The sequence below is a fragment of the Diuraphis noxia genome, unplaced genomic scaffold (assembly GCF_037042655.1).
Source record: "Diuraphis noxia isolate RWA-SAM2 unplaced genomic scaffold, SU_Dnox_SAM2 contig0003, whole genome shotgun sequence".
In the NCBI taxonomy this organism is placed as follows: Eukaryota; Metazoa; Arthropoda; class Insecta; order Hemiptera; family Aphididae; genus Diuraphis; species Diuraphis noxia.
This window is the reverse complement of record NW_028301713.1, coordinates 53,971,411-53,996,747: the sequence shown is the minus strand read 5'-3', so window position 1 is coordinate 53,996,747 and position 25,337 is coordinate 53,971,411. Positions and strand designations below refer to the sequence as shown.

Genomic DNA, 25,337 nt, shown 5'->3' with positions numbered 1-25,337 from the left:
GTACTTATTAATACACAAAGTAATAATTCATGTATTCAATTTATTTAGAATTATATCGGTTGTTATATTTTCAAGACAAATTTAATCAAGGCAAATATTTTTGTATTGAAGTACAATTTTTTTGGAGGGAGTAAAAACCCAACTATTTTTGCTTGATTGTACTATTTGATACCCATTCTTAGACCTTTACACCGATTACCACATTTTTGTAAATAGCTTAAAATAAATATAAATCTACACAAGAATACATTTTAGATTTATCTTGGTATAGGTATATTATAATTAACAAATTTCAATTTTTAATTTTTTAATTAGGTAGATGCCTAGATATTTTTTCCAATACATCTTAAATTTATAATCAATTGATAAATTCTCTTTCAATTTTAGTTATACACTTATACATAGGGAAATTCGAGAAACGGTATTTCACGGCATACTCGTCAATCTTAATTATAATGTCTTCCCAAATCGAAAAATTTGAGAATTTGTGCTATGAAAGTATTTGAGATGAATTATGAGCACTTCGAGTCCCCACCAATTCGTACCCATATATTATATAGTAAAGTTTTTTATAAGCTTGCTATAGGTATCGATGTGTTATCACAAATTATATGAAAAAAGTGACTATTTTCATGTTATATTGCGTGGTGTTACTCACTCCTGCAAATCCAACGAAGGGTGTACAGTGCGCGATTCGCTGGCCATTGCCGCGATGGCGTCTCTGAGTGACGACGTCCACGGACGGAGTTCAGTCTGTGATTTGGACGACGTCCACGCAGCTGCGGCGCCCAGCATGGCTGAGCCGATGAGGACGGGATCGTCTTCCATGGAAGTGCGCACTGGAAGCGCAGATACGTCAGCCTGGCACTGTATAAACACCGGATTTCGGCTCAGTCCACCGCACATGAGGATCTCTTGGATGTTTAACAATCCTCCGCTTTTTTCCTCCACAGATTCTATGATGTGTCTGGTTCCGTACTTGACCGGACATGCAACAATTAAATGAACGTGATATAGAAGTATATGATGTGTAGGTATGTGAACCATTATTTTATTAATAGTTAACATAGGTATAATTTGGAATTTGGTTTGGGGGGAGCTAGGAGATTATGTTTTTAGCAAAATCTGTAAGCCTCGTACAGTAACCTACCCCACTAAATATAAAATATTAGCAGTAAAATAACCCCTAACCTAAGTGTTGGGGGGTTCTATATACTCCTTCCCTTAATTACCTTAATTACGCCACTGATAATTAATGCACTATATTGTCACTATATAATATATATACATATTTCCTAGATACATCTAATGACTTTTCTGTTAATTGTTGTTGTGGATTTTGAAGAAAATATGTTTTTGTAGGTATAGATTATACAAGTGCGACTAACTCCTATATAAGTCTATAATAGTTGAAAGAAGCTAGCTAGGTGTGACATTCATAAGCTTAACTATATATATAGGTATTTATTTTAGGTTAGAGTGAAAGACTGAAAGGTAACCTGGGATGGTAGATTGATCAGATATCTGTGAGCTATAAGAAATTCTATACATAAAAAAAGGAATTTGTTAAAAATTCGAATTATAATCAACAATTTATCACGCACATTTTGATGTTAATACAGTACATGATTTTTAGCATACATATGAATTTCAATGTTTCCATGTTTTTTTTTAAGTACATAATAATTTTTAAAAATATTAATAGAGCTTAAATTAAAGAAGCATTTTATGAGATATTTTTCCTTTACAAGGAAAATTGAGAAATTATAGATATGTTTTCGGGTAAAGTACAATGGAAAATTGTAATGATATGCTCACATATCAGATTGTATTTTGTATATATTATCTGTATACATCTATATAATATAATATATATATATTTATATCATATATGATTAAATAATATGTCATATATGAATTGCACGTCTTTTAAAATAGTAAATATTAATAGGTCCACAATAGACAATAATAAATTATCATTAGAGGTATGTAGAATTGTATGATTGTAAATTCACAATCACAGCTATTGCCCGGAGTAATACTCCCATAAAATATGCAACTGAATATAAGTAACTGAATCCTATATCATATATTGTCCATATTATAAAAAAACTATGGCCTACAACTCACGAGAGAAGTAAATCGATTCGTACATGCAGATTGATGGCACCGACCATTCCTAGTTACCATCACCACTACCCCGCCCCACCACCTTGCAATCAATAGTACCTAATATCGTTGATGACCGTAATGTATTATATTGTTTAAAAAGTATATTCGTAACAAAATTGTAAATATATTAAATTATTATACTTACACACAGCGCCTGTATCGTTGCCAGATAAATAAGTGCCAAGTTCTCTTGGTCCACGGATAGCGTCAACCCGACCATCTAAAATACAATATTGCATCTAATATAATAGCATTGATTATAAATACTATAGTATGTATATAATCAATGATAATAGTTATATTTTATACTGTGGTCCAATCTGTAGTAAATTGAAATAGATTCATATCGGATGTATAATACTTATATTGCCCTATATCTTGCAAAAAATACGTCTATCATTCACTAATCGCTATTGATAATAATATAGTCCTCAGCTTTTTTGAAAGTGGGCTGGGGGTTAAGAATTTTTTACTGTTCTATAGACCATATCATATAGCGGTATTAAGTATAGTTTCATTGTTATATCATATATTTTAGAGGACAAAAATAATCTAAAAGGGGAGTATGACACCATCTCCCTTAACGCCCTGTAATATAGTGTCAGGTCTTATTTTTTAGTGAACCCCGACACAAAGTGTGTAATCCGAAATTGAATGTGTGCACTACGGATTCGAGAAGTGTGTATACCTATACTAAATACTAATAAATAAGACTAATTGCTAGATTATAGTAATAGGTAGTACAGAATACATTATACACATTTTTAAAAAATAAAATTTTTTTAGCCCCCCACGGTTCTGTATTATTTCATGGTACATTAAAATATGTGTAGTACGAATTTTTGTGAAAAATAGGGGTTGTATAGTGTAGTACCTACTAAAGTTATATATTTCGAAAAGTTATTTCATCCCCTCCCTACATCTCACAAATATAAAATAAAATACAAAACTCTTACATCACATCACATCATCGCCGACTTGTCGGGATTATCAGAGATATGTATTGAGGTCAAATGCACCTAAAGGCTAAAGGCAATGATTTTATCTGCATCCCTTTTCCCTGCAGTACCCTGATTATTCTAGAAGGCTGTGTCCGCCTACCGTCATATCCAGAGCCACATTTAACATTAACGTGCCTATTGCCTAATACAAATTAAAACATATATCCCCCAAATTTCCTAGCGTGTATTTCACGGAGGTTTAAGTTGAATTTTACCACTCCCCCCTTGCGAGACAAAATTTACTTAAGAAATATGTTTTTTAAAAGGCAGATAAAAAATATTTTGAAAAACTCTAAAATAGAATTATATTAAATATTTTTTTACTATTAAATATTTCAATATTTTAAACTAGGTATTTACCATAATATAAAGGTTATTTAATTATTATTTTTAAATTGGATATTATGGAATTATGGTTAATTATGTTGTATTATAAATACGTTAAGATTTCTGTAATTAAGCACGCTTGCAGGATGAGTTTTCCTAACTAGTTTTTTAATAAATGCTAAACATATAGTTTGATCATCTTTGTTACCATTATTTTTTTTGTCTTACACTTTTAATATGAAAACAATAAATGTGGAATATTTTTAAAAGCCTTCACGTACCATTCCTTTAAGTGTGAGATCCGCTATGGGGGATCGGTTTCCGTGGAAGTCAGGATATACGTGAAAGTCTTCTGTCAACATATCGATCGCATCCAAACCTTTGTCAGCGGCCATTTTCACGAGTAACCCGTTCAGGTAGTCTTCCGCTCTCCTAATACGTATATAAAGGTGGATGGAAAAAATTGAATTATTCGCAAAAAAAAAAAAAGGAAATCTTAATCATTGCAATCTCCGTGTAAGTTACATAGTACCAAAAAGAATATTGTAAATATCTGATTAGGGCGAATGTCAAGACATGAATATTGTAAATGTAACATTTTTTTTTTCATAAATTAAAATTGAAATAAAATTACTCTTATTCAACAGTTATCATATTAATACCTACATTAAATTGTAAATCTTTAAAAAAAAAAGCTCATGGACTTATTTATGTATTATATTATAATATAATATAGACATTAAGACATGCTATATGAATAGGTACTAACAGGTCATCTGTGACGTTCAAATGTTTGGCGGCAGGATGAGTGCTGATTACATGATCGATCAGTTTGCCCGTGGCTGATTGGCCGCCTTCTAGAAGCCAGAAGCCCGGTACCATGGCACCGTAATATGGTCCCCAGATGCCGTCCACGAACACTTCTTTGTCGGTGAGTAACATATGACACGTCGACGTACCCCCAATCATTACTGCAGAATAATTAGCATCATTAATATAAATAAACAAACATATTTTCTTATATAACATAGTTAGAATATAGCATAGAATACCATAACATATTACATAGGTAGATATAATATTATACCTAAACCTATATAGGTGTAGTTTATTATATATTTACTAAACCTATATATATATACTGAAAGGTCATTGAATTGTGTAAAAGTTGGAGGGAATTACGTTACGTTTTTACTTATTACATGGAATCCTCATTAATTTATAACATGGGATAAAAAAAAACTCATTTATTATATTTTGTATTATTGTACAGGTAATAGATAATAAGTACGTTTATACAATAGATATCACTGTATAAGTGGTTTTTTTATTGTTATTATTATTATAATAGTATACCTAGTTATATACTTATATCTTTCAAAAGACATGTGCAGCGTAGAGCGGGATTGTTGATAGAAATTATAAATTTATAGCAATATTGTCATGTATTAAATATGTACCTATCTACACTTTTTTCCCCAATATTTTCGATTGGCATTTCTCTACTTGATATGTTTTCCACACTTAAAAATTAGAATAAGTTTTTTCCTGCATATTTTTAAAAATAAATATATTTCAGTAATGTAGGTTTTAGGTACCTTCAAATTCACGTATAATAGTAATAAGTACGTATGTCGTATTTAAATTATTTAATACTTACCTAATCGGTTTCTGGAGTTCGTCAAATTTTTTGACCCAATCCCGATCATTCCCAGTCCTCCGGCGTGTGCGTCAATCAATGGTGTGGCCACCGGAGTCCCGACGGCTAATCCCAATTCACGGGCTGCTTTATCGGTCAGTCCGCTACCACATGGTCGTCCGGGCTCAAAGATTTCGTTACCTGATTTATAAAAAATTAAAGGCGTTTATTTCAAAGTAAAACAACCGCATTGGTCGGAGCGGAATTAAACATCGTGACGTGAGGAAACAGTGATAGTGATAGTGTGATACTAACCTATCGCCGACCAATCGTTTTGGCTCAAATCGTCCAGACCAATTTTTTCGAAATACGAGCGATCCCAACAACCTCCCTGCAACGTTTGATCTGCACAGTACGTCCATTTGCAGACAACCGTACACAGTGACCTGTAAACGAAACAGTCCTTTTGTGTACAGCAAGTCACCGCGGTGTCGGCTTATAGGTGTATATGCTATTTTTCTAATATTACAGTGTAATATGTAGTGGTTTTCAACTTTATCGAAATTGCAACCAATATTATTTATTATTTATTATATTATAGCATTTATAGCCATGTATGTGTTTCAAAAAAAATAAATGAAGTTGATTAATACAAATATAAGTACCGGTTTATATATTTTATTGTGTTAACAGCAAAAACAGGTCAAATTTTTGAATCGAATATAATATTTTAATTACTTGTTAAAAATACAAGTAATACTGCGGTCTGTGACTTATTTTTAAAGCTCTTTTGACCCAGCGCGTGAAAACCACTGCTTTATAAATTATAATATATTATTATACAAACCAACCGGGAAACGGCATTCGTAGCTTTCCAAGTTAGGAAGTCAGATAAATCGAAGAACATACCCACTCTTTGCCAAAACGTGTTTTTTGGTAGATTATTTTTTAACCAAAGAATTTTCGGTGTTTCCATTTCTAACGATATTTTACCTCCCACATACTTCAACACTCGATGGTTCGTTGTGTTGATGAAATCTGCTTCCTTCTTGGCCCTATGGTCCATCCACAGTATTACATTTTGTTCTTGTTCGCCTATAATCATATACAGAGACGTATTTAGAGATTTGGCCCCAAGGGTCAAAAAGATTTTTACCGCCTCGTACTTCCCTTCAAATATAAATCAATAGTATAGGTTTTAGAAAAATAAGCAGTTTTATCAAAATTAATATTATACTTTTTCAACGTTCATAATCAATAAACAATAGTTAGGTATATAAAATAAAATGATAAAATAGTTAGGTATAGTTAAATGATAAAAAAAATTATATATATTATATAGTCTCTACTATAACTTTTGAACTAATAAAAATTTAAAGCATAGTATAGAACTAAAATTTAAAAAATTTAATTCTTCTTGCCACCCTTAAAATGTTGCCGACCGTGGCCAAGGCCCCCTGCCCCCTTTATACGTCCCTGATCATATATTTATATATTTCATATTTGTAATTATAATACGATATTATAATAAATACAAATTAATAACTTGTCATTGGAAATAAACTCTACTTGATATTTTGAATTATTTTTTGAATATTTAGTTTGGTACTCGTTACTTAGATTTATTTATACCTACAAAAGCCTATTTAACATTAGTATTAATATAACTTAGATTTAAATATTGGGTAAGTGGGTAAGTCATTTTAATTGTAATAGGTACTTTAATTGTTTTGTATAACATTAACTTAGTGGTTACATGTTTAGAAGTTCGAAATAATTTACAAACAATTGTATAATATCTGAATAGTCTCGATTATTTCCCTGATTGGATGCAACCGGCTTACACACAACACACACTTATAAATACAATTTGGTTTAACCCTGATATGAATTTTATCAAAAATTAATATTTATATAATTATTTAGCAGTATTTAATCACAGAATAGATTAAATTTTAATCTATTCTGTGATTTAATGATCTGAATTTGAAAATAGGTGACAATGTGATGATATAATTAACCAGATAAGGTAATTTACGTTGTAGAAATAGTTTAATTAGAAATAATGTCTTTATTTTTAATGAGTTAAAAATGGTTATGAAATTATAATAAATTAAGCCGATTTGAAGTTTATGATAGATTTATCAGTATTCAATTGTATCGAATATCTGTACACACAGACAGACAACAGTAGACACCGCGCCCGACCTCAAGTACACCAGTACATAATAGTAAAGACCACGATTATTAACGATTGTTTTAACTAGTTTCTATCTATTAAAGGTACTGGTCATAAATTAATTGAAAATAAAACTAGAATTTTAGAATAAGATCAGCACTTTTGTAGATGGCATTGTGTGTTGTTGAAAGTTGAAACGTTGAGTTTGATATTTTGAGAGGCGTTATAGATTATAGTGCAGTATTGGGATAAATCGTCTTTGAAAATTAAATAATCGTAACAAAATGAAGTACCTACACTCACAGATAATGTTCTTAACTTTAGGTTTGATAATAGGTAATTTCACTGTCATAGACCTATGTACCTAATAATGATAATTTATAATTCCACAAAACCGGTGTTGTTGAACGCAAATTTATTATATTATGCTGTGCGTTTTTACAAACAACGATTTCATATGACTTGAAGACATGATCGTAATTATTAAATTATCTACCTACTTACCTACCTACACTATATTTTAATTTATAGTGTACGTATAGACCGTATAGGTAAACTATATAGTATACTGTATATGTTTGTATTCTGTATCATGTGGGTATAATTATATTTTATCTATTAATTTGATTATGTGCATAAAACATATAATATTATGTTCAATAAAATTGTATTGTGCATATTTTTGATAATAATGATTATTTTAAAGGTCAAAACATCAGCATGTTTTTGTTCAAAAATTGTTTTTAACGATTTCAAATGTGTGAAAAAATATTTTCAAAAATGTAAATAGTATTCGAAAAAATAAGTGTTTACCTTTAAAATAATCTCGCTCTATAATAATTATATTCATCTTTATACTATTTACAGGCCGGGTATTATGAGACACATCTTATATTATGTAATGTTAAATAATAAAAAAAAATATGAATTTCCCCTCTCCCGGCTCTCCCTGAACTAATTCCTAATTACGTCACTTTATTGCTTACTTATATATATCTATATTTATATAAGATATAACAAAAAAATTCTTACCGTTTTTGCTTACTGATAATGGTAGTCCATCACTGTTCACAACTACCAGAGAACACGTAGCATCAAATCCAATACCTCCGATAGTCTCGGATGGTACTCCTTTGGTGACTTTCTATAACATGTATATATATATTCACATTCCAATATTTATCGTGTAGGTTTATAAGTATATTAGAGTATTATGAACACGGAATTTCTAACATTACATTTACACTTTTAGGGCAATATCATAAAGAAAAGAAAGAGACGATGATGGTTCTCACTCGCATAATAGCAGCTTTTGAACGTTAATGAAACTTGCGTTTAAACAAGAGAGAAAAGAGATGTAACTAAGTTTCAGTTGACAATGATATCAGTCATAGTAGCTTACAGATTTATGTATAGAATGCCACATCCATATAAATATAAGTTTAATATCAACAATGGTAATCGCCAATTGGTATTAGGCCAAAAAGAATATTATTATACTATATATTATCATCGATAATTTTCGAATAATATTAAAGTCGAGTTGTAGGGACAAAGTAGTTTCTCGTTCCTTACCCTCACGACTTTGCAGCAACTCTGCCATATGTCTTGGGACGATTGTTGATAAAAGTTCTCTTCGGGATTCCACGTTTGAATAACATTGGTAGATTTTTTTAGAATTCGTCCAGTACCATCGACTAACGCCGCCCGAGCACTTCCTGTACCGACGTCCACTCCAACGAAGTACATATTACTATTATTGTTCCTAAAACTAAAAAATAAAAATAAATTAGCATTATGTTATACATAGGTTAATAATAATAACAATAAACAGTGTTAACATAATATTATATAATATTTACGAACATTTTTATGTTATAAATGTATATTGAACAGCCGTATCATATATCATGATTCATGCATGATATTAATATTATTATTTATTATAGTAAGTACTAAGTGTAATACATTTGATAGCTACATATACATTGGAAGTAAAGTGTGTCAATCATGTAGTATAGGTAATATATAATACAACAATATTTTATATTTTTATTAAAACAACTTATTATGCTAAACATGTTTTTTACATAAGGAATAAACAAGAATATCTGGTTAAGGCAGTTGTGTATTTAAGGGGGGGGGGAGGTCTCCACTCTCCCTACTATATTATTTATTTTATATATATTTGTAATATTACATTGATAGTTATAATCGTATTACATCGTATAAAGTGGCGTATTTAGGATTTTGTCGAGGGAGGGATATACCTACATTAGAAAAAATTTCCCTAAGGGTAGAGGGTAGTTCACTTACCATCGACATCACAATATTATAAAAGTAACAAATGATAGCTCAAGGGGAATCTTTCCTCTATATCATCCCCGTAAATACGCCACTGATTATATTAAAATGCTTAATACATTTTTAATCACAGAAAAAGATTTAAATATTTTTTTACTGTTATATAGTTTTAAGGTTATATTTAATTTAATCTTTTCAGTGAAAAGTTTTCACTGCCTGTGCCTTGTGACGTAACGGCGCGTCTTTGAGAAACGCCTTCCACACGCCCGTGACGCACTTATGCATTTTATATAATTGTTCATTATAACGAGCGTCTAGATACAGCGCCTCTTATCAGTATCACCCTTGTCACAGCAATTCGCTTATCAGAAACTTATAATAACTTTTATTTATAAATAATAAGTTTTTTTAAATATTTTGTACATAGTATAATTGAGAATGGAAATTATTTATTTGGACGGATAAGTACACCATAATATCTCTATATATTGTGACGAATTTTAGTTGGTACTTTGGGAGGTCAAAAGTAAAAATTCTTAATATTTTTCTAAATAATCGAGTTTAACAAACTAAAAATTAAGGAAAAAACGGGAATTTTTACGCACAATCAGTTTTCGACGAAATCTATTTTGGTTTTTGATGTGACTTTAAAACAAATGACCATAAATACATGAAATTTTCACCGAATGTTTATATAAGTATATTCTATCCACCATGCAATTTCGAAAAATTTTCGACTTGTTGAACTATTCATAGGCATATACAATTTTCGATCATTATAAGTTTTTTTAAAATAAATATCGATAAAAATTTATTTGTTGGGTAGAAAAGCTTGAAAATTTAAAACAAGGCTCCTTAAATATTGTTACAATAGGAGTTGAAAAAAAAAAGAAATACATAGTCAGAATTTTTTTTTATAAGCATTCAAAGTTTGAATTTTGACAAAACACGTAAAAATCACAAAAATTCGCTAATTATTTTCAGCTAGACATTCATAAAAAATTTCTTTTTAAATCTAAGATTTTTAATAATCTGTAATATATCCTAGATAGATAAACCATAAACCGTCTCCGCTCAGAATCGGTTTTCGTAAGTATACAATGATATAATATTATTCACTAATATTGGATTCAAATTTAATTCCATCCATTACAGTAGCCTACTTGTAACCTATTATACAGCGAGCAATATCCACGACTTACTCACTTTTTAAATTTTTTCCATTAAATTTGGTTCACTCCAAGGTTATAATTAAAAAAATTTAATACAAAACGCCTAAATAAATTTCAATAAAATTAATTGTATGTAAACTAATTATTGAAAAGAAAAAATAAAAACCTATTTTTTGATTTAAAAAAAAAAACAACAACTTATTTCTTAATTTTTTAACAATATATATAAATAATTAAATATAATAGTGAAATAAATATATATAAACTAACAGTTATTAAAGTCTTGGATCATAATTTTTTCACGAGTTTTAAAATTAAGAAACAAACAATTTTTTTATGTTTTTAGTAAAAATTAGGTATTATTTTATACCACAATAATTTTTTTTTTAATCTACAAATATATATATATTATTATAATTTGTACCGATAAATATATTAATTGTATTTGTCATCACTTATTTGTTAATTTTAAACTGTATAATGTTCATTTTTTACTCACGTCTCACACATAGGCATGACCCAATTGTATATGTCTTATGAATAGAATGGTTTTAGAATGAATTGATTCAAAATATGTGCGTTGGTTGCCTATCAGGTATTGTTTTATAGCAATACTTTTTTTTAATAATTGCATAAAAAATAAAATAATATAATAATGACAAAGCTGCGACAGCAAGTACTATAGTAAAAGATAACATTACAATAGATAAGATATACGTACCACGTACGTATGTATGACATATTGATATTTGTAAAAAATTTTAATTATTATCATCGTGATTCCGAGAATCCATTAAACTGTCGGTTGGTAGGCGGTGGCACGCGATATTGGATTACACAAACTAATGTTTATTTTTACAATGACACAGTTCGTCAAATGGACGTGTGACGTGAATTGCCTAAATATTACTCCTTAAAATACTTCTTGGAATGTTGGAACCCTCTTAATGCTTATTGTTTATTTCGATTATTACTTTGAATAATTATTGATTTAGAACCTATATCTTGTGGTATGAACGATGATGAAATACTAGCCAAATTAGATTAACTTCTAGCGAATGCAGAATCTGACGACGAATTTGGATTCTTTTAGATTATTTATATGGTTCATAATTTCATAATGGGAACATAAAAAATAGAATCAGGAATTAAAGAATAAAATCAGTCTTATCGAATCCTTTTTTAATTATTTTATCAGAAATGTTTTTGCAAACATTACAAAAATAATTATAAAATTCATTTGCGATTTCCTTTTCATCACACAATAAGAGCGAATAAACTTATTACTTTCAACACAATTGATATTCCACTTGCACCTTTCTTATATGGTATCACACTTACTTATTATGCATTATGTATATGGTCGTATGGATTGTAAATAAAGTTTTATGAAAAAAAAATATAAATACTTTTCATAACACAAGCCTAATCTTTTGCCTGCATACTTGAATACTTTTAAATAGTATTTCTTACTACTTTACTAGGCTCCCAATTTGGAGCACTATATTTTTTTTGCTTCACCTGTTGTATATGATATCAGTACATTTGCAGCGTCGTTCAGTATCTATAACATTTTAAACAAGGATTGTCATTTATCAAACTGCGCTGCTCCTCACCTTAACCAGAATGTACGAATTTCATTTGGGTTAAAAACAAGTAATGTTCGAATTCCATTGCACTCGATCTGATCATTTGATAGAACTTATTATTATAGTAACTATAGTTGACAATTGAATACCTAATGTATGTGTCAATCGGTTTAGTATTACAACTAAGTTAGGATTTTGATGCAAGGGCATCTTTTTTTCTGATGCTTTGAAATTTTAGTCCGTAAGTATAAAATGTGTTTTGGGTGATACTCATTATTTTAAAGTAATTTAATTCTTTTAATTTTTTTTAATTTTTTGACAAAATTAACTTTAAATGTATTTTTAGTGTATTTTCTTAGTTTTTAGAGTATTTTTCACAATTTATTCTTAAAATGAACGAAAATTGTTGCGATTAACAAAAGACATTCGATAAACAGCCAACGGTATGAATCATAAATTATATAGCCCGACAAGTTATCGTCAATAACAATTTTATTATGGCCATGCCTTTTCACTAAAATTATCGCCGTTATATAGCTGTTATGTATTACTAATTTTATTACCACCAAACATACAAAGGAAAATAAATAAATACACTACCATAATTTAATATTCAATTTGTTTCAATTGTTTAAGCTATAATAATTTAAATACATATTTACAGTGCATTTTTTGTGTTTTTAAGCCATTTTTGAGAGATTTTTTAGGATATTAAGCCCTATATACTTATAGTAAATGAAAATACATACTTATATATAATTATTTTTAAATTTTAACTATGTAATATTTAAATTTCAAGTATTTATTAATTTTGATATAATAATTATCATATTGTTAAGATATTAAATTTAAGCTGTAGCTCATCTATGTACTATGTAATTGTTATAATAAAAACAATAAACTTTAGATAGGTATTAAAAATACAAATTTTTTTTTCGGAACGCCGACTGATATTCATTGGTAAATGGAAACGAGTGGAGCATTCGAACATTGACCTTTTTATGTCCCGAGTGCAATTCGACAAAAATAGATGTAATTCGATCGATTAATAATTAAAACGATCTCCGCTTAAAGCGCCTAACGTTTAAAATATTAGGTATGTACATTTATATATTGCATAGTAGCAGATACTTTAGTTCTCCTTTTGTAAAGTCGTATACTACTTTAGAAAAAAAGTGAATAATTTGTTATAAGACAATAAAGTGGCATAAACTACCTACCATTGCCTTCAATATAAAACTTTATTATCTGAAATTTAAATCACTATGTTTTCTAATAATAACTATGTAGGGCAAGTATACAAAAAAGAATTCAACAACTAAATAATAAGTAATGGCTTTGTTTGACACAGAATATTCATAGTGAAACACATTACGACCAGTTGATATACCCACACATAATTCGTGATAATTTGAAAATGTATATAATATGTACATAATATATTACATTTTTTAGAACTAAAACGTGTCGTTAAAAGCCGAGGGTGTTACTTTGCTCAGCATAAGTGTTCGTCATCATTAAGTAGGAGTGTAGGAAACTATAATTGTTATGTCGTTTTGTGATAAATTTGAATTCAATGATAAATCATTGTATACGAAGAAAGCCGATTCTGTATGGATGCAGTCTGTCAGAATATATTTCTTAGGATATTTTATAATTTATAATTATATATATTTATATTGATGTTACTGATTTATTATTATGTTAGTTTGTAAGTAGTACCTAGAGTATGTTAAAATGTTTATTTTAATAATTAATAATATAATGGTAACTCTAATATTACTTCATAGGTATACCTTTATAAAATGTCTAGTAGGTGATTGTTTTCAATTTATAACTTAAGAGGACGGCTACACCCGTATGTGTTGTCTCCGTCTAAAAATTTTGTCTGTGCAATATCGTTTTTATTTTTTCGATATCAGAACTACAAAAAAAGTTATTCATGCTTAAAAAACACAAAATTAATATATTATAAAACAATAAGAATTTTTTTTGTATTAGTGATATCGAAAAAATAAAAACAATATTGCACAGACAAAATTCTCTTTTTTATGTGGTGATAATTTTGTTTCTTAGTTATAACTGTAGCCTTCCTGGTTCTTTCCCGCGCGAAACAGTTTTTGCAATGTTACGCACTTGTAAGACGGAGACAACACATGCGGGTGTAGCGTCCTCTTAACTAACGAATCTGAGCAAAGACGGCCTATCAGCCAATAATATTATACTAAGTAAATAATATAATATTTTAGTGATTATAGTACCTAATTCGTTTTTAGCAATAGTACTACAATAAGTTAAATTTATTTTTTTTCAAATAATCACATTTGAAAATATCATTGAGTGTTTAAAATAAAATAATATTTTTTAAATGCTTCGAGTATCCACGAATAATATTTTAAAATTACAACAAAATAGCTAAAATCATTATAATATATATTCAATTTTAATATTTAATTTCGTCCGAATTTGAACTTAAAATAAGGACATAAGAAAATCTGCGTTTATGGTGATTACTGATTATACATTTTTTAGATTTTTTAGTTACAGAATGAACTATTTACGTTGAGCTTTATTTTAAATTTTCAAAACGAGTCAAATATTGAACATTTTAGCAATTAAAGTCGATTCTCGATAATTTGAAGTTGATGGGACTGTTGAAAACTTTCGTATTATTGAATATTTCAAAGTAACGAGAGAGCAAAAAAAATTAAAAATTACTGAGAATTAAGAAAAAATTTTTGTTTCTTTTAGTTTTGTACATAATTATTAATTATTTCAGAAAATCAGGTGGCATATATATTAGATCTATATATTGTTTTTAAATTGTAAATTAAATTATATACCTAATAATTATACTATGTAAATTAAATTATTAGAATAAAAGATTATTATTTTTTGATGAAATCTGTAATGGTTTGATGCTTCATTATTTTTCAAACCCAAAATAATTTTAAATTTTCGTGATTTTTATGGATTTTATTAATTATTGTCAATTAATGTCAAAAATTACGTGTATTTACGCTAATTATTTTTATTTTCACTTACAAAAACTTATCAACTTATGAGGAACGTTGCATTACATTTTCAAGTTTTTTGACCGAGCGAAAATTATTTTTATGTATCAATGCATATTGTAGGGGAACGAACTTTTACAAAATATGGTATCAATAAAAAAATCTGAAATTAAATAGTATGAACATCTCTAAAAGTACTTGTTTTATTTATCGTAACTGTAGTCTGTAATAATACCTACGTATTTTACAAAACTATAAATAACACAATTTTTTTAAATATAAAATATCAATAAATAATTAATATAAAATATACCAAATTAAATTTTTAAATTATACGAAATGCTTCATTTTTATAATTTGTCAGACTTGAAATAGGCATTTAACTAAATATCTAGGTGGATAGTGAAGTGGCATAAACATTAAATTCTTTGACTATTTAGTAAAATGCCTGATTTGGCCATATGTCTATTATATGCCTACGACATACATAATATACTGCAAATAATAATACTATATTTAGCGATAGTTACTAATAATAACTCTGTTAAATACATTATACAACTATTGTATAATAATTATTAATTATTAGTTTATTATTTATATTATTAAATGTTCGAACATTATAGCAATTATATACTTATTATATGCAGAATTTCTAATTCAATAGATTATGAAAAGAGATTATGGTAAGATGTCTATACAAATGGGGTTATAACAATTAATATTATAAGTATATTACAGTCGAATAACGATAACTCAAAGTTCAAGGGGGATAAAAATTCGATTCGAAATATTAATTATTCAAGTTACTTGAATCGAATTCATTAAAAATTTAATTTTAGGGGTACAAACAAGTTTTTCCAGTTATCGAGTTATCGCGATGACTAGACTGTATAAGTATATTACATTATATTACAGAATTAAAATAAACAACAATATTTGAAAAAGTGCTATATTTGACATTTTTAAATTAAATACCTAGTAGTTTGTATACACATATAATCGAAAAACAGTTTTTTAAATGATAAGCGTCGACGATTTTGGTCTAATCATCAAACGTCAGCCAACCATACATAACATTACTTACAATAATAGAAAACTGTTTAAATTTATTATAGTCTTAATAATGATTTCATGCAAGAAAATTAAATATTGTAATATATTATATATTGTCTATTATATCGAAGCCACATATTCGAACACTATATAGCACAATAACTAATCATGGTGTCATAAAAAAAGAAAACAACGCATCAAATGTTCAACCTCAATAAATTAAACTTAAGATGTGTTTGGTGGTACTTTTATCGTCCGAATGTATATAGAATTTATCGTGATTGTTTCAAACGTGTTTGTTTCCAAAACTTGACGTTTGCCATCGACAGTTTAAACGAAATATTATCCTATCCACCAAAAATGCGTTGTTAAGGTTTGCATTGTTGCAGGGTGTTACGACTAATTCCAAGCGACGTTTAACAGATGTTTTAGTAATTTTTCTAATTTTTCAATTATTATTTATTTTGCAACAAAAGCAATAATGTATAATAAGGCATTTAAACGTTTTAAACTTTTTTTCCCCCAATATATTATATTTGCTAACCATTTAACCAAAGCATATGTTCAAACACTTGTGCAATACCGTTTCGCTAAGTATAAAACCTAGTAATTTTTTATCAGAAGATTGTTCAAACACATATATCGTCGTTTCGTTCTGGATACCGATTATTCACAACATGGGAAGTTACAAATTATACCTGGCCGTCATAGCAATAGCTTGCATAGCTGCAGTACAGGTAAACACAAAACATCTATATTATACAGGGTGATTCTGGATTCGCCAAGCACGCCCGTCATCAATTTTTCTTTTGATAATAAATCGTAAAGTGTATTCTGATACTAGAAATTTTATATTTAATGACCCTAATCTTCGGTTATTTTGATTTTTTTATACCATTTATAAAAAAAAGGAGTGTCTTGTGACACCAACTTTTTTTAATTCAATGAGTATCGACCTTTTCCTTGTAAGTTGTTATGAGCAGATAACTTTTAAAAAATGTTGATGAATCCAAACTGAAATTTGAACAAGCTGCAGTTAGTGAGTTATTTATTGACTTTGTGAGTACTGTTATGATAATAATTAATAGATAAAATTGAATTAGGGTTGAGTCTAATATTATATACTATACATACAAATAATACAATACATATATGATGTATATATAGTAGGTATATAAACTAATAATTTTAAAGATTACATTTATTGTATAGTTTTCTGAAATTTTTGGTGACTATTATCTTAATTTCTTAGTCAGCAATAGGTATATTGCTTGGTATAATAGGTATGTATATTTTTATAATTCATATATAGATACCTACTACTTGTTAAAATGTTGTTTTAGATAGGTAGGTACATCAAAATTTTCAAAAAAATCATTCTCTGGATGGTTTACAGTAAAAAGATTGGTTCTCGTTTGAAAAACAATAGTTTGTGTCATCACATGCGTTCCTTAAATTTTGTAAAAAATCTAAGAATTAGATTATTATGTGCATTGATATATAACGACATATAAAAATCGGAATTTGGAATAATTACTAAAGGAAAAATGGCGGTGAGCTACATGCTCGGCGAATCTCCCTGTACTCTGTAGGTACGTACCTATCATAAAATATAAACATCATAGACGATAATCGTTTGCTGGAATGAGTATTGATCGCGATTGTTCTACATAAAAATGATCGCCGGTCATCAGATACCGCTCGTACATGTTTTGACGATGTTGCATGTGCAAAAATTGTTATCGATATAACTAACAGATTAAAAAAAAAAAAAACATTCGATTAGGATCTAATACATTACTTGAAATGGGTAATGAATCAAACTAACTACATAGATGAAACGTGTGTATCCGGAATGCGACGTTTCAATTTACATTACGCCAATATTATACGTATTATATTATTTATATATATATTTTTTTTGTTCTATATTGAACACGTCTTTTTATTTGCATCTAAAATGGGTTAATTTTATAACTGCGCGTAACCGCTTTTTTTTTTGTTAGTACCAATCGTTGTACAACGGTTCCGATGAATATTCTTCGATACATTTGCTTAAACAAACCAATACGGATTTACGAGCATAATAAAATACGCATAAAAACGACGATCCGATATAAAGTCTCGCCTACTTCTGTACAGTAAATATGTATATATTTTATACACAAAGACTACAGGGAAAATGTGTACCTAATGTTTTTTTTATTCAAATAAAATTTCCAATTTTGCTACAATTATAATATAGTTGAAACAAATATAGAGAGGCTATTATGAAGAACATACCCCTTACCCTATAAAAAAAACTCTGCCAAATAAAGTCCTCGTAAACACCAAGTACTGATATTAATACTTAGATGTCTATTTTTTTCTATAAATTTGGAAAAAGACCCAATACAAATTATTAAAAAAAAAAATTGCAAGCGTAGTTTTACAGTGGTGCAGAATAATTAGTGGTGCAGAATAAGTGATATATTCACGGACAATACTCAATATTCAAAAATCATTATATAATAGGCTTGAAATAACTGCATGTGGCCAAAATTTGTCTACTTCAGAAAAATGAGACTTGAGACATACCAGCTACTGAGAGATACCTATGACTTCAATAGTAGGTATATTTCAGTCTTTTCAATAATTTACTGCTCGATACGATTATATACCCATCAATTTATATCAGAACGTATTTTTAGTACTAAGAGACGGTCATAGGCACAATTAGGGAGGCTTAGAGGGGGATTAGACCCAAGTTTTTGTAGTTCTCCAGTTTTTTAATCTTATTAATAAAGGGTTTTGCAATATAGAAATAATTAAAAATATATATAATATGTATAAAAAATTATTCTTATTTCTTAAGTTATACAATAAATTATGTTAGTACGACCAATACCAATATGTCGATAACTATATAGTAGTTGGATGGTATGATGTCTCAATTTAGACTAATTGCACCTATGGATTTTTAATTATTTGAATCAAAGTTTTAGTGGTAGTGGGGGATGAAAGATATATCGTTTTTACCGACAAAATATTTACTTATAAATTATAATTATCTATATAATATGGGATGTCAGAGAGTTATTCTATATAGTATAGGTGTGTTTCATATATTATGAAAAATATGTTGTGTATGCATAGGAAGCTAGTTGCTCTGATGAGCAGGTACAGTACGATGATGGGGAAGAAGTGATCGGATTAGAGAAAGAGCAGGAAGAAGTGTCCGAACCAGATATGGAGGAAAAAGAAGAGCCAGAATCAGAGATGGAGTACCATCAGTGCGAGGAATACAAATCGAAGATTTGGGACAATGCATTTAGTAATAAGGATGCTATGGACATGATGAAACTGACGTTTATAACAGCTGAGAAAATGGGCTCCGACGCCGTGTGCACTGACACAGCCCGGGCCTTCATAAACTTCATCGAAGTGATGGCCACCAACAGTAACTCCCAATACACGAGAAGTATGTTCAAAAAGTTGGTGGCGTTTATTGTTAGAGAGTTGAACACGACGTCGGACAATTTCAGAGAGACGTCGGAGGTGTTCGAACGTATCTGGACAACTCCAGAGATTCGTGACTTTATCAGGGACTCAGTCACTCGGACCAATAACGTGCTCAAGGAGCCCCGTATGAGAAGCCGACTGTTCAAAGTGATTGAAGCAGCTATGGATCTGATGTCGAAATCCAAAGACGGAGAATCAATGAAACAGAAGTTTAAGGGGATGTACAGAGCTCCCACCAAGATGGCAAGGAGTGCCATGGATAAGGTTGGAAATTTCTTTCGAAAACTTTAATAAGAATGTCCATACAGACTAGTGATATATATATATATATATATATATATAGCATATACATATAGATAAACATAAAGTGCAGATTTTCTAAAAAAAAATGTTAACCTAAAATCTCACTTCCCCGCCTCTCTGAGAGTCGTCTTCAGTGTTTTGTACAGTATCATTACACATTCGGTATATCTAACATACCACACACCGCGTTGTTCTTGCAATAAATATTGTTATTGTTATTATTTTATTTTGTTCTAAATAAACTCAATTGATTAACGAATAATATATTATTTATTTGTTCTAAAACAATATTCCTTTTTTTATTTAACGGCGTGTAGTTATCTACCTAATTGCGTGTATACGAGGATAGCACCTTTATGTTGTGCAACAAACAGACGTTTAATTATACATAATATTTAAACAAAATAACGCACTCTTATATAATTCATAAGAAAATTTGACCGAGGAGACAAAAAGAAAACTATTAAAGTATTAAATGATTAAATAACAAATAAAATTGGTACTATGTAATCTGTATAGATATCGTATATTGGTATACCTATATAATAATTATATTATATTCTATTGAAACATCGGGTGCGCCTATCCAAAATAAGAGTAGCGTTTGAACCCGCGAGTTTGTTTATAAATTATAACCAAAAATGCTTCTTTTTATTTAGTCTTTATGCATAATAGTATATTATTATAGTTTACCTTTACTTATAGATTTCTAATTAATGTGTTTTATGTGCTAGTCAAAAAGCTAGTAAATGTATATGTTATAAAAACCATTTAATAACTTATAGAGTATAGGCATGGGCGTCCATAGGTAAAATTTTAAGGAAGGTCAAAATAAAAAATTCTCAAATTTAAGAAAGTAAAGATTTAATGTTATTTTCACATATGAATGTAAATATGCATGTTATATTTGTATTGTCGTATATATATATATTATATATATATATATATATATATAAGTACAGTTAATTCATATTATTTTTTATCCAGGGGGAAAGAGCCCTATATTCCCCCCCCCCCCCAATGGGCGCCCATAAGTATAGGTATATTATTATTAAAATAATATTTTATTGAATTATTAAGTGGTACACACTAAATTAATAATTGTTAAAAACTTAGAAATTAAAAATATTATCTAGGCCCTAGGGTATCTCATAAAGGCTTTCATTGATATTCAAATTTTAAAGCGAGCTATACTACTTATAAATAATTATAATATTTTATAAATAGTTATAATTTATATTTTATAAGTTATAAGTTTATAACTCAATTTAAAATTAAATTTAAATACCATCAATACGGTCATTTGAGGTAAGGTGTCCTATTTATCCTCCTAAGGTGTATTATTTTTAATTGTAAATTTGATGATTGGTAAATTCAGTCTAATCATATTATAAAGTTTAGCTGCTATCGGCAGCTTTGTTTAAACGGTCAATAACTATTATAAAAGGAGGAGATTGAACCCATGAAACGGTAGAACGTCGGTAAATTTATTTCACCCCTATTTTACAAGTTATTATCCTCGGATATTTTTTTTTCACGTATAACTTATCATAGGTTTACCATAATATTATAATATCAGGTTACAAATGAGTAATGACCGTGGGGAAGACAATTAAACCAAGTGGAAAACGATGGGTGCATGGATATTATATGCTATACGCATGTGTATTCAAGTTGTACAAGTATACAACAACAACAATATGATATTTATTATTATTTATCTTATCCACTAATTAAATTTTATTTGTTCTGTTCAATTTAATATTTAAAATGTCTTTATGCGCTTTTTAGTTGGCCTGGTTAGTGATTGGGCTAGTACATAATATTCAGCCCGTTCGTTTATTGATTCCATACAACAAATTGATTTATGTCAAGTAAAATTCAATTATTCTGTAACGCAATTCAATAAAAACTAGAATATATACCTAAAGGTTTATAATAAAACTAAATCCATTAAAATCAAGGTTAAACTATTTTCAAACAATATAACATGGTTGATTAAAATGTATATCACATACATGACACGTCCCATTATTCTGTAATAAATATTGTTTTATGATAAAATTCAGATATCTAATTTACAATAAAATAGTAACTAAAATGTAGAATACAAAATAATATTATAAAGTGGTGATGGTTAAAAATATTTCGCAACTAAAAATTATAGGTGTAATCTGTATATAGATAATAATTATGTATAGGGTTGAATTTGAAGGGAACATTATCGCATTAGGGCCAATATTTAAGAGTCCATTAGGCTAAAAATGTAAAAATTGTAGTATAGGTTTTATTTTAGATTAAGAAAAAAAAATATATAGGTTTTAAAAATAAAAATATTATTTTAGGAAATTTTTATATTATATGTCGAATAAAAATTATAAAAATATATACACTGAGAACTACAATAGTACATATTAGATCATTATTTTTTTTTTAGAAATTATGAAGATTGTAAGTGATATTGTATATTTTGTAATTTGATGATATAATAGATGAATTTATGAAGAAAAAGTCCAAAATGTTACTCAACTTTTGAATGTTGAAAAAATATACATTTACAATATTTTATTTTTAATCCAACACTTTTTAGCCACTATTTTATGCACCTATAACTAAGTACATTGTACATTTGTAGATGATATGCATTACTATATTATGAAATAGTGATAAAATAATGTAGATAACATAATTTATAATTAAAATTAAAAATATATTTACACAAGCTATAAAATATGCAATTTTTTTATACCAGAAGCTCCTGGATAATTTTCTTTGCCCCTGGCCCCTTAAAGTTTAAATTTAGCCTGGCTTATATAGAAATAAATATAATATTATTTACATTTTACTTACTTGTACAGTTATACCTATAGATATACTGTTGGACATATTAAAAAAAAACAATATTAAAAATCTTAACTTACAATAGTAAAAATTATTACCTTATTAATATTGTATTACCAAATACCACATAATAGGCTGTTATATTATGTATACAATGATGGTTAATGACGCTGAGTAAGAAAAAAATTATATTATAATCACGAGCTGAGTACAAAAGACAACTAACTTCAATCAAACCATCATTGCTTACAAATTGAAAAAATATCTATTTGACCCCATAAGAATTGATACAGTTCAAACTGCGATAAGGTTAATGTAGGTTGTATGTATCACAATTAAATATTTAGAGATCTATACAGGGTGATCTATTTCACTAAACAACATTCATTATTTTAAAAACTATTGACTTTTCAATTTTTTTTGTTCGAAATTTTAGATTCACGAATCACGATGTTCTAGAACTATATAACTTTTTAATATCTTTCACCCTTATATTTATAATTAGGTAACCCACTATCAACAAAATGACAACCTATACTTAAAATTTCATAAGCTAATATTATTAGCCTAATAAGGCTATTTTTTTTTTATGAATTTTGTCGTACACGAGAAAATCACGAGAAATAGTGGTAATATGTGATAGACTAGGTAAACTAGGTGTAATAAATATATTATGTACTAAGTAAAATATGGGTGGGTGGGTGATTAACTCTTGAAGCTTGCTCCTGCAGGAGTTTTGCAGACTCAAGCCGATTCTGGCATGTGATACACTCCTATACATGGAACTAGTCTTTGACAAAACTCTACTAGAACTATTTTATTTACATTATACTCTTATATAGTTATATTTATATGTACCTACCAATATAAAATCTATTTTTTATTGTGTATTTTTATACTGTATTATTTTTGTGGTTTTGACGAATCTAGTCAAAACTTTAATTAAAACAAATATATATAAAAAAAAATCATGCTCGTATATTATATATTTGAATATTTCTTATTAATCTAAAAACTCTTTGTATGGGATCTTGTATTATTTTTTTAAGCATTTTAGCCTACTGTAAAAAAAAATCATCACTCAAGTTTCAAGTACCCAACGCTTAAAATTATGAATCACTATATAACTAGAAGGTATGACAGATTACATAAATACAGTGACCCGACCATGATGTATATATATATTAAACGATAGAGCTAATGCCTAATACAACGCTGAATAATTACGTTGATATCTAACTGACGTTCCGCGATTAAGATTTTTTTTTTGAAATTAATATTTTAGGATGTTTTATTTAAAGTACTTTAAGAAATAAACAAAAACAAAATAATGATATATATTTTTATATCCATAGAATGTAATGTGTGCTTATTATTGTTAAATTTACATATATAATGTATCATAGTAAATTATATATATACATAGAGAGAGAGAGAGAGACAAGGCTCGTCAAGGTGATCTGTTGATCTTGGGGCTTGGAGTACACGAAGTCGACTATTTCAGCGACCTGTTGAAATGAACTTTTAATCTTTTAAATGTTAGACATTTTGATAGAAATTCTTATTTTAAATTAAATAGGTAATATTTTTTTGGGCCAGCAAAAATATGTAGAACACCGGCCCAAAATTTGATGTGAGGGGCCATGCTATGAAAGTGGTTATTTATTATCTATATTCAATTTTCTACAATAAATTACGCTTAAAGTTGAAGATATAAATAATTTTTAATGCTTTTAAAATTGACAACGGTTAAAAATAGTAATAAATACTTATTATTGTATAACCAAAATAATTTAAAATCATTAAATAGGTATGCATTTTTAAATGTTTTATAGTATTGGTATAAATATATTAATCTGTTTTTAAATTACGAGTATAATTATTACGAATCTCTTTAAATAAATAGTCTTAATGATATAGTTTGAAAATTATATCAGTCAAATTTACTTGCTATTTACCTATTTCATTACATTTGTGTTTCATATTTCATCAAAACGAAACGTATAGATATTTTCTATGTAGCTTATGTAATATGTATACATAAATATGTTGTGTATAAATCTTAGCCCTAAATTAATAATTGCCGTTGACTGTTATATCGTATGGTTACTTGTAAGATATTTGTTACATCATTTATATAATTTACATATATACAATATACTGTATATATGTACACACACGTACCCACACACTCGCACAGCACACACACGTCATCTCCAAGTCACCTAGACAACAGACG

At 28.3% G+C, this 25,337-nt stretch overlaps 2 protein-coding genes across 6 annotated transcripts in view; one reads left to right on the top strand and one right to left on the bottom strand.

Annotated features, from left to right (window-relative positions):
• LOC107173062 (FGGY carbohydrate kinase domain-containing protein) overlaps positions 1 to 25,337 on the bottom strand; it is a 30,965-nt gene that overhangs the window by 2,593 nt on the left and 3,035 nt on the right. For 2 of the 5 annotated variants that reach the window (XM_089221772.1, XM_089221771.1), the window contains exons 2-10: positions 8,894 to 9,089; positions 8,351 to 8,462; positions 5,991 to 6,234; positions 5,455 to 5,585; positions 5,161 to 5,340; positions 4,270 to 4,471; positions 3,782 to 3,932; positions 2,318 to 2,392; positions 659 to 978 (exon numbers count right to left, since the gene is read on the bottom strand). In XM_089221772.1, the coding sequence (XP_089077898.1) occupies positions 659 to 978; positions 2,318 to 2,392; positions 3,782 to 3,932; positions 4,270 to 4,471; positions 5,161 to 5,340; positions 5,455 to 5,585; positions 5,991 to 6,234; positions 8,351 to 8,462; positions 8,894 to 9,067 (1,589 nt within the window). In that variant the 5' untranslated portion in view covers positions 9,068 to 9,089. Of the gene's footprint in view, positions 1 to 658; positions 979 to 2,317; positions 2,393 to 3,781; positions 3,933 to 4,269; positions 4,472 to 5,160; positions 5,341 to 5,454; positions 5,586 to 5,990; positions 6,235 to 8,350; positions 8,463 to 8,893; positions 9,090 to 9,184; positions 9,203 to 11,293; positions 11,433 to 23,196; positions 23,330 to 25,337 lie in introns of those variants that run through there. The other 3 variants (XM_089221770.1, XM_089221769.1, XM_089221773.1) reach the window with 3 other exon arrangements.
• LOC107173525 (uncharacterized) lies at positions 17,030 to 20,519 on the top strand. Its single transcript, XM_015524104.2, has 2 exons — positions 17,030 to 17,190; positions 19,589 to 20,519. Exons 1-2 carry the CDS (start codon positions 17,131 to 17,133, stop codon positions 20,243 to 20,245), a joined length of 717 nt encoding a protein of 238 aa, XP_015379590.2. The 5' UTR covers positions 17,030 to 17,130; the 3' UTR covers positions 20,246 to 20,519.